Here is a 9,884-nt window from a genome sequence, read left to right as displayed (position 1 = left end):
CCTTGCGGGGCGCCATGATGTTGAGGTCGATGATGTTGCCATAGGGCTGGAATATGCTGCGGACCTGGTCCGGCGTTACGCTGGCTGGCACCTGTGGGGGAGGGCGCCCGGTGGGTGCGGGCATCTGTGCGGCATAATCGGGGACAAAGGTGCTCGCCTTTGTGCACCCTCGCTCACGCCCCTTCGCACCACAGTTCGTCACACTGCGCCCGATGCAACCATAATGTCACAACGCGCTGCGCCGCATGGCACACATATTGCACACCACAGGATCTGCATCACGTCGTGAGCTACACCCACTCACTCCCCAAACTTGGGGCCCCTCGAACCCCCCTCCCACCTGCCCAATGAAGAGTTTGCGTGGTGTCACGCCACACAGCACCCCGTGCTCGTTGCGCTGCGGGTCTGCCAACTTCACCACCGCCTGCCGCGGCGCCGATAGCCGCGTCACAACCCCGTGCTCTGCCGCGACCGCGGCCTCCGCGGCCGTCCAACGCTCAAACAGCACCATGGCGCAGCCCTTGGACTTTCCAGTGTCGTGGTGGACCAGCAGGGCGGCGCTGCGTAGGGGACCGTACTGCAAGTAGTGTGCGCCCACGTCCTCCTGGGTCACATCGTACCGCAGGCCGCCCACAAAAATCTTAGGCTCTGCGCAGACCACATTAAGTACGTCATCGTCGTCGCCAGGATGCTGCTGCTGGTGCTGATGGTGCGGCTGTTGATGCTGCTGCTGCGGCTGCGGCTGCTGGCGGGTCGCCATGCGCATGCGATTGCGAGCGCCAGTTGGCGCCGCCTTGCCTGTGCCAGCGGTGCGGCTGGGGCCGCCACCACTTCTGCTGCAGCAGGTAACAGGCGCACTGGTTGCAGGACTGACAACCAGCGCGCGTATCACCAGTCACGCCGCAGGGCCCTGAGGCTGCGTCGCTGTACTTGCTGCGCTGGCAGGCGCCGTCCGCGTGTCGCCGTCACCCACACTTGCAGCCTGGTGACAGAGCTACAGACACAGTTATAATCTGGATTATTTTTCTAGTGCGCGCGAGCTGCCTCACACACCCAGAGCAGAACAAGGATGAAGGCGCGAAGATCAAGCAGCGACCTTGTTCCTAGGGCATGGCATGGATCCCAGACCCATTGCTCGAACAACTGTGGAGCACTCCCGCGTGCATGAGGGGACATAAACTGCATGGCGTGCTGGCCGGCTGCTCTGTTCCAGAACTGTGAGGGCGACGAAAGGGGAAGAACGCGTTCGTCCCAGTTGCACCATTGAATCACTCTACGATTTGCGCCGCGCAAGCACAAATCGTGCTGCGTTGCGCATACCACACCCGTGCAACAAATCCATTCGAGCTCACTCCTTTGCACCTTGGGGACGTAGCCGCCGCGCGACGCCTGTCATACGTGTTTATTATAAAGTTCTCCTAGTTTTGCGGCGCCCCGCGGGGACGCCATGCAACGGCAGGTGGCGCACAGGCTTTTCCTGCTCGCGCGTGTCAGGCTTCAGCAGGCGGGCACCAAGTGAGCGAAGGCAACTTCGGTACCTGTTTGACCACGGCCTCCAAGAGCAGCCGCCGGGGGGCACCCTCCGACGCGTCATTGCGCTGCGCTGCCACGCAGCAGGGGTGCCTGCTGCGGACCGACTGCACCCAAGCGCGCAGCTCAACCCCCTCTACTTACGCTCTCCTCCTTCAATATGGTTAACCAGGCATGGTTTGGGCCTGTTGCATGCGGGGCGTGCTGCACCGCGGCCCCAGGGCCTCCTGACGTCGCCGCATGCGCGCCAGTTCCATGCAGCTGGCGGCGCGCTCTCGCTCTCACTGCTGCCGCCTGCCGCGCGTGCCGCTGCGCGCCAGCGGTTGCGCGCTGCCAGTGAAGCGCAGCGCGAGGCGCTTGCGCGGCTGGAGGCGCGTGTGGCGGCCGTCGTCAACAGTGTGTCCCTCAGCTCTGCCGGGCAGGCTGTGCTTGCGGCATTTGTGCCCGTCACGCTTGCGGCGCTGCTTTTCCCCAACCGCCTGCGCGCCTACGCGTATGAGCTGCCGCCGGGCAGCGCGGCGCGCGTGCGCGCGACGGCAGGGGGCTGGGGCCCGCTCGCGGCGGCCAAGGCGGCTGCGCCGGCCGGCGCGCTGCGGCGTGTGCTGCGCTCGTTGTCAGACGAGCTCGCGCTCGCGGCGCGCGGGCTGTTCTTGATGGCGCTCTTCGCGCCAGTCATCCTGGGCGCGCCGTTTGCGTTCTACCTGGGTGTCGGCCGAGAGCGGTGGACACAGCTCCTGCTCTGGACGCTGGAGCACGCGGGGGTGAGTGTGCGGTTGGTTGGTTGCGTGCAGGAGCACGCGGCGGGGCTCCGGAAGACAATGCTCAAGGTGCCTGCCTTGCCTGCCTTGCACCTCTGGCAATTTCCCCAGCTTTTCAAGAACGACAAAAAGCCTGACTGGGCTGGAGGGCGTGCCTATGCGACTCTGTCCAACCAAAGCACTTTCCCCTTCGCTCTTGCTTGCGGCCCGCAGCCCGCCTTCATCAAGTGGGCGCAGTGGATGAGCTCGCGCCCAGACCTGCTGCCCGCTGACGTCTGCGGCGCCCTCGAGCGCCTGCAGAGCGCCGCGCCCGCGCACAGCGGCGCCCACAGCGTCGCCGCCGTCGAGGCCGCGTTCCGGCGGCCGCTGCGCGAGGTGTTTAGCGCCTGGGAGTACGCCCCTGTTGCCAGCGGCAGCATCGCGCAGATCCACCGCGCCGCGCTCTCGCCCGGCGCAGCTACGGCGTGCGGCGTCCCCGCTGGCACCGTGGTGGCCGTCAAGGTGCGGCACCCGGGGGTGGACGACTTGATGCTGCGCGACTTCGCGCTGATGCAGCGCGCCGCGGCAGCTGCCGGGCGGCTGCCCGGCCTCAAGCAGCTGCGGCTCGACGAGAGCGTGCGCCAGTTTGGCGGCCCGCTGCGGGAGCAGCTCGACCTGTCGGTCGAGGCGAGCCACCTGGAGCGGTTTGCGCACAACTTCCGGCGGTGGCGCAACGTCGTGTTCCCGCGGCCCATCTACCCCTTGGTTGCGCCCGATGTGCTGGTGGAGTCTTTCGAGGCCGGCAGTGCTATCAACGGCTTTGTGTCTGCGGCCGGCGCCGCCGCAGCGGCGGAGCACGCGGCGGCCGCAGCGGCAGCTGGCGGCGCCGGCGGTGGCAGCAGCAGCATCGGCAGCAGCAGCAGCAGCAGCAGCGGGCGGCGGCATGAGGAACGGGTGGCGGAGGAGATTGCTGAGACGGGCCTGAACGCGTACCTGCAGATGCTGCTGAAGGACAACTTCATCCACGCAGACATGCACCCAGGCAACATCCTCGTGCGCGAGGTCGTCCGGCCGCCGCCGCTGCTGCCGCTGCCGCCGCAGCTCGCGTGGACGGGGCGGCTGCTGCAGGGCGCGCTGCAGCGGCTCGGCGCGGCGGTCGCGGGGCTGCCGCTGCCGGCGGGCGCGGCGGGCGGGCTGCTCCGCAGCGAGCCACAGCTGGTGCTGCTGGACACTGGCATGATCGCGGAGCTTAGCAGCACCGACCAGAAGAACGTGGTGGAATTTTTCAGGGTAGGTGCTTCAGCGGTGACGCCAAGGATGGGGGCGGTGAAGGCTGAGGGGCAACATGTTGTTATGTGCGCAGCAGAATAAGGGTTTCTGGCCAGTGGCCAGAGGCTGGTGGGGCGCAGCGCAGCTGTTGCTGCGCTCGTCTTGCTTGTTGAAAAGCCTGCGCGTGTAAGAGAGAAGTGCAGCCACTTCCGCACTACCCACCCCCTGACCCAATCCACCTCGCCGCGCACCTCCGGCCGCGCACAGGCCCTCACGCGCCGCGACGGCGAGCAGCTGGCGCACGCCATCCTGGACATGTCTGAGCGCCACACCTGCCCGGACCCGCCGCGGTTTGTGGAGGCGCTGCGCGACATGTTTGACGCGCTGGACCCGGAGACCATCCGTCAGTGCACCTCTGACGTGCTGCGGGACATGATTGAGACCATCCGGCAGCACCAGGTGGGCTATGGGCAGGATTCTGCGTGTGTTCGAGGGCTGGCGTCGCTGATCTGAGTCGGCGCGCTCATGCGCTGGGGCATCCTGTTGCCTAAGGAATGGGCGGGCGTTGTAAGCAGGCCGTTGTAGGGCTCACCAAACTGCTTTGGCACTCACCTTCCCCACCTCAACAGTGACCCCTAGGTGGCACACATTTTATTCCTACACGTTGCTTCCTCCCAACTCCGACCCCGCCGCCCGCCGCGCGCTTCTCGCCCCTGTAGGTTACTCTCAAGTCGACGGTCAGCACTGTGGTTGTGACGACGCTGGTCCTGGAGGGCTGGTCCAGCCGCCTGCACCCGGACCTGTCCATCATGGACACCCTCAAAGATGTGCTGGCCACCGACTGGCGGCAGCGCATCAGCAAGACCGTGGACAAGATCATGAACGGGGAGACCACGCAGGAGCTCGCCATTGCGTGACCCGGGCGGCTGCCCCCAGTCGCTTCGGGCCGAGCTGCGCCGGCATGAGCGCGCTCGCCCGCCTGCAGCGCGCTGGCCTGGCCAGAGCTCTGGCCGCAGCCGCCTCTGGCGCTGCGCGCTTCTGATCTGGGCTGCCCGTCGGCTGATTAGTTAGGTAGGTCCAGCTCGTTCCTCATCCTTCTTTCCCCGGCGGCGTAGCCCTCGGCGTGTACTGTACTTGGGTTGTGGACTGCTTCAGGGCGGGTCATCCTCACGCCGCTGCTCTGCGCGGTTGTGCGACGAGCGAGTTGCGGCATGCCTCTCTCTGGCCCTGGCCTAAATACCAAACATCTTCTGTATGTAGGAGCGTTTCTCACAAGTTGGTGTCTTATCGTGCAGAGTGGCAGTCATGGGTCGTTTTTCCCTTTCTGGACAGCATTTTCCCTTGTCCCCTGATTGCTTACACACTGCTCGTGCATCCACAGCTGCTGGCACTGTGCCGAGGGCGATGGGATGTGCCTCGCGTCGTCGTGCCTCGCCCCGGCTTTGATCTTCTTTCCACGCCGCACCTGAGCTGAGAGGCGCAGCAGCAGGCACCAAATTACGGGCGCCACGCTAAAGGCACCCGCGTCGTTTGCACATGGGCGCGCCCGGCCTTCCCTCGGCGACGGCCCGCCCTGTGCTGGGGCGGCCCGGGTGAGCCGCCGCCGCAAGGGCCGGGCGGAACCGCCCCCTGCTGATGCCCCCAGCTCGGCACAGCGCCGTGCTGCCAACTAGAAATGACCGCGCAAACACCTGCAGCGGTTTATTTCCTTGGGGCCGCCCTCAACATTTCCTTGTGTGGTGTGGCGCGCGGCGGCTCACTAATCCGCTCCCATCTGCAGAGTAACTTGGAGTTAAACAGAGGCAGAAACAAGCAGTTGTTGATGTGATTCTTTTGCGGAACCATGCTGTATACACGGAGGCAGCCTGATGTCATGATTGTGGCGCCACTGACGAGTTTGACTCGTGCCCCAGTCAAGGTCAGTGGCGCCCATGCAGTGTTACCAAGATAAACGCGACTTTTAATTTATTAGTATATGATTATCTTGGCGTTGAGCGTCGTTGCACGGGGATGACGTGGACTGTGACGTCGCGGCTCCAACACCGTCACTTTTTGCTCGAGCCCCATCAATCATAGCTCGAAGCCGTCCCACACTTCTGCCACGTAGCGATCATTGCACATTGTGATTGCATCGCCCAACGCAGGTCTTGCAATCAGATCTATGGGGCAGCAGCACTCCAAGCCGCCCAGCAGGACCAGCAGCAGTCCCAGGCGCCTCAGCTTCTGGGGCAGCGGAGCCCTGACCGAGACAGCACCCAGCCGCGTGTTCACCCGCGTCGGCGGACCGCCGCAGCCACCCGTGTTTGGAGGGGCCGTGCAGGCCATCAAGCTCATGATCGCAAACGTCGCCGCCCCTCCGGCGGCCGAGCGCCCGGCGTCGCCCGGCAAGCTTTCGACATCCGCGGCACCGCAGAAGCCGGCACCAGCCACAGACGGTGCCGGCGACGCGCTGCCCGATGAGGGCGCCGCTCTGTGCGCCAATGCACAGCTGATGAAGCAGCTCAGCTTGCGGCGGGCCCTGTTGCCACCAGGCGCACAGTGTGCCCCGGAGAGCGCGAGTGCGCAGTCTAACCCCCCCTCGAGCGCGCCGCACTCACTGCCTCGCGCCTGCAAGGAGGAGCGCGCCTCTACTTCTTCTGACGACAGCCACGGCGGCGCGCCGCCGGCCCCTCACGACTCGCAGTACGCCGGCCGCGCCGCCAGCAACGGCTGCGCTGCAGCCGCGCGGACGGCATGTGTGCGGGGCGGGGGTTCGGCGGCATCTGATAGTCCCGAGCATCTGCTCGCCAGCCTGGCGGTCGCGGCCATTACTGATCCTGAGGTGCCGGATGAGGAGGGCAACGCATTGGCGGCGGAGCTGGCATCCATGGTGGCCAGGGGCGGCGGCGGCAGCGGCGGCGTTGGGCTGCCCGGGCATCAGCCACAGCCTCTGCCGCAGCCGCAGCAGCAGCCAGAGCTGCAGCAGCCGCCGCCTCAGCAGCAGCAGCAGGAGCGGCAGCAGCAGCAGCAGCAGCAGCCGCAGCAGCAGCTGCCCCCAGTGCAACCGCTGCCGGTCAGCCCAACGCACAACACACACCCTTCTCAACAAGACGGGGCGGGCCAGCAGGGGTGCGGGGATCCCCCAGTGGCAGCAGGCATCGGCGACGCCGTTGGGGAGGAGCGGCTCGTTGCGCCTGCGCTGCAGTCATCGCGTCAGTACAGCGGCACCATCGTACGCATGGCACTCGGCCCAGACACGTCTCGCGGCGGCATAATCGTGAGCGCCGATCGCCTCGTCGCAGCGCCGCTATTGTGCTTGCGTTTTTTTGCGGGCGAGCACATCTGAATGGGCGCGGCACATTTTGGTCTGCCCTTCTGCTGATAAGGGGTACCTTTTGAGTGTCACTCAACACCCTGTTGCTTTACGCTGTGCCCTGACGCCTTGCACACCCGCCCCATCTTGCCCCATGTGCAGCCAGCGCCGCCGCCACTGGAAACGCCCCAGGAGCGGTCCCTGTACCCAGCCCTGGCGGCGGCCGGCGAGGCGCAGGCGCTGCAGCGCGCGCCCACCAGCGCCGCCAGCGCCCTCAAGATGCGGGACGGCAACGCAGCAGCCCGCGGTGAGTGGGCGGCGGGGACGCCAAACACTGCAGCAGCACCGTCCGGCGCTGGGCCCCGTCTGCCGGCCTGCCCCTCTGCCGCACCGCAGCAGCCGCCGCCGGGGCCCCCGCGCCCGCCCCTGCGCGTGCCTCCCGGCGGCCTCACGCCCCCGCCGCGCCCCGCGCCCGCGGCGGCCGCGCCCGGCGACGCCGTGCTGATGAGCGCCGGATCCCTGGCGCGCGCGCTGCAGGCCCCGGCGGCGCCGGCGGTGGTGGAGGCGCTGGCGAGCTCTGAGGCCGACCGGCTGGCGAGGCTGCTGCAGCTCGTGGACGACGCAGCTGCCGCGCTGCCTATAAGTGACCCTGCCGCCGAGGACGCCGCGGCCGCGGTTGCCGCGCTTGCAGAGGCGGGAGTGGGGACGGAGGGGTTGGCAGGGGTGCTGCTGCCATTCGCGTCCATCTGAGGTTTGGATGCTGCCTCAGGGATGATGCAGGGTGAGGTGATAAGGTGTTTTTTAAGACTGGTATTTGCAGGCCATTGTACGCCACTTGGGAGGATGTTACGACGCCCCACTCCCTGGACTTGCCCAGCCATTCTGTAACCAGGCCAGGCAGTTTTGGATACATGTTGCACATTGCCTGTACCCTGTATGTTGCGCTTTTCTTTGCCGTCTGGCCACAACAATATCAGGGGGCGATCAGCATGCTGCCTTCTGACAGCATTATTGCCAGGCACCTCTTTGGCCTTGTGATTTGCAGCCAATGCATGCATGCGGCGGCTGTTGTAAAGCATCACATCCCTCATCAGGAGGCTGGTAGTGGATTGCATGTGGCAGCGAGGCTCCTCATCACATACCTGTGTGCAGGCTGAAACGTCTCCTGATTTCTTTGTCCGTCTCCAAATCAACTTGGCTCTGCTGAAAGGTGGACAAAGTCCGGCTGCAACAGCGCCGCCTTGTCTTACACAAGCATCGGCACCCTCCCCTCCTTGCCGGCGGCAGCCCCACCACCGCCCGCCCCGTCCCCCTCCCGCGCGGCCACCACTGACCGCCGAAGCATGTCCTCGCGCTGCGCCTTGGCCGCCAGCCGCTCCCTCATTGTGAGCTTGACCGTGTCCCGCCTGAACACCTTGGCCTCTGCCTCTGCTGCCGCCTGGGCCAGCGCGGCCGCGTAGCCAGCCGCCTCCGACGCGGCGGCCTCGGCGGCGTGCTGCCGCAGGAGAGCTTCCTGGTGGGTGCGCACCGAGGCGGCCAGCGACTCGGCCGCGCGGATGCCCGAGTCAATGCGAGCGCTGCAATCACGGCAGGGTGTTGGGAGATGGAATGAGATCGCAGTCAATAGACGACGAAGGGGGTGGGGCTCAGGGGCAGAGGGGCAGGTTTATGGACACCCGAACCCACAACACACACCCACACTAACGCGGAGGGGGTGGGGCAGCAGGAGTGCGAGGGGTCACGTGATGGCTGCTTGCTGCGGCCGGAGCTCCGGTCAAAAACAGGCAGTCGTGCTTGACCATCGCAGATCGCCAACCCACCAGTCTTCTTGGCTGGGCGCCAGCCCCTCGGCCTCGAAAGCCGCCGCGATGTCGCGCCAGACCTCCCCCTGCCGCAGCCTCACGTACTCCCGCACCACCGCCAGGGCGGCCGACTGGGGCGCACTCAGCAGCGGGGCGACCGCGTCAAAGCCGGCCTGGGACAGGCATGCATACACCTGCACATGGTTGGGTCGTACCACCGGTCAAGTTGAGCAGCTGGTTCATATGGAACGGGCGGAACAATTCGGTGTGGTTGGGTGTTATCTGGAGAGGGGGGAGTGTGAGATGCACAAGAGCGGGACGCTGGCAGGCGGCCTGAAGCCAGAGAGAGGAGCCTTGGCGTGCACCCCAAGCAGCGTTCAATGTGGTCCACGCGCAGGACAGCCGGTCTGTGGTGCCCTGTCTGCAACCCTGCCCTGGGCAAGTAAACCCCTGAGGTGCAGCCCAGCCACTTGGCTAGACGGGTGCGGTACGGCGTGCATCACCGCACCTTGTCCATGAGTGCGTCGCCGTCGCAAGCCGCCGCGAACCGCTCCACCAGGCGCCGTCGCTCGGGCAGCAGCAGCCCGTACGCCGCCGACCCCGCGCGCCCACGCTCGGCTGACCGCAGGAGCCGCACAGCAGGACCAGGGCTGCTGCTCACGCCTGGGGTTGATGCCGGGGCACCGCCAAAGCGTGCCTCGTCGGCGGCGCCAGCAAGGGTGGCGGCAAGGCTCGGCGGCAGCTCGCCGCAGCTGCCCCCACTGTGACTGCCCGTATTGCCGACGCTGACGCCACTGCTTCTGCACACACTACCAAGGGCAAGGGGCCTCTCGGTTGACGCCAGCAGCCCCGCAGCATCCGAGATGCCCCTCGCGCGGTCTAGCTCTGCCCACACGGCCAGCAGCAGTCCTGGCAGGGTGACAGACGCGTCACGGGGCGAGCGCCACTCCAGGAAGAAAGGGCGCGCGCGCGCGTCTGGCAAAAGGTCCGACAGCACAGAAAGCAGGACGGGCCTGGAGCGGGTTGGGTGGGCCGTGTTAATGCTTGGGGGAGTCAAAGCCTAGCATGCGTCGCCCCAGGGCGTCGTGTCAGGCCCAGTGAGTCTTCAAGTTGCCCCTTACCGCTGCACCTGACACAAATCTGAGCAACACGCTTGTGCCGTGCACGCACACGCGCACTCAAAGGCGTCTGTTCACATTCACACACACACACACACACACACACACACACACACACACACACACACACACACAC

The 9,884-nt window shown here is 66.2% G+C and overlaps 4 protein-coding genes across 4 annotated transcripts; 2 read left to right on the top strand and 2 right to left on the bottom strand.

Annotated features, from left to right (window-relative positions):
* Positions 1-340: 340 nt before the first annotated feature.
* Positions 341-760, bottom strand: MNEG_4657 (hypothetical protein; the record flags this gene model as incomplete). The annotated part of the gene is made up of 1 exon (XM_014046872.1): positions 341-760. A coding segment is annotated over one exon (420 nt), but the record flags the coding sequence as incomplete, so codon positions are not given.
* A 930-nt stretch (positions 761-1,690) lies between these two features.
* Positions 1,691-4,453, top strand: MNEG_4656 (ABC1 family protein; the record flags this gene model as incomplete). The annotated part of the gene is made up of 5 exons (XM_014046871.1): positions 1,691-1,693; positions 1,851-2,291; positions 2,502-3,557; positions 3,804-3,995; positions 4,256-4,453. The coding sequence occupies 5 exons, from the start codon at positions 1,691-1,693 to the stop codon at positions 4,451-4,453; spliced, it is 1,890 nt and encodes a 629-aa protein (XP_013902325.1).
* A 1,244-nt stretch (positions 4,454-5,697) lies between these two features.
* On the top strand, positions 5,698-7,578 carry MNEG_4655 (hypothetical protein; the record flags this gene model as incomplete). The annotated part of the gene is made up of 2 exons (XM_014046870.1): positions 5,698-6,588; positions 6,991-7,578. The coding sequence occupies 2 exons, from the start codon at positions 5,698-5,700 to the stop codon at positions 7,576-7,578; spliced, it is 1,479 nt and encodes a 492-aa protein (XP_013902324.1).
* A 496-nt stretch (positions 7,579-8,074) lies between these two features.
* MNEG_4654 (hypothetical protein) lies at positions 8,075-9,147 on the bottom strand (the record flags this gene model as incomplete). The annotated part of the gene is made up of 3 exons (XM_014046869.1): positions 8,075-8,405; positions 8,649-8,803; positions 9,139-9,147. The coding sequence occupies 3 exons, from the start codon at positions 9,145-9,147 to the stop codon at positions 8,075-8,077; spliced, it is 495 nt and encodes a 164-aa protein (XP_013902323.1).
* Between the last annotated feature and the right edge of the window lie 737 nt (positions 9,148-9,884).

This window comes from Monoraphidium neglectum (genome assembly GCF_000611645.1).
Source record: "Monoraphidium neglectum strain SAG 48.87 unplaced genomic scaffold scaffold00657, whole genome shotgun sequence".
Lineage (NCBI taxonomy): Eukaryota > Viridiplantae > Chlorophyta > Chlorophyceae > Sphaeropleales > Selenastraceae > Monoraphidium > Monoraphidium neglectum.
This window is presented reverse-complemented; position numbering and strand designations above follow the sequence as displayed.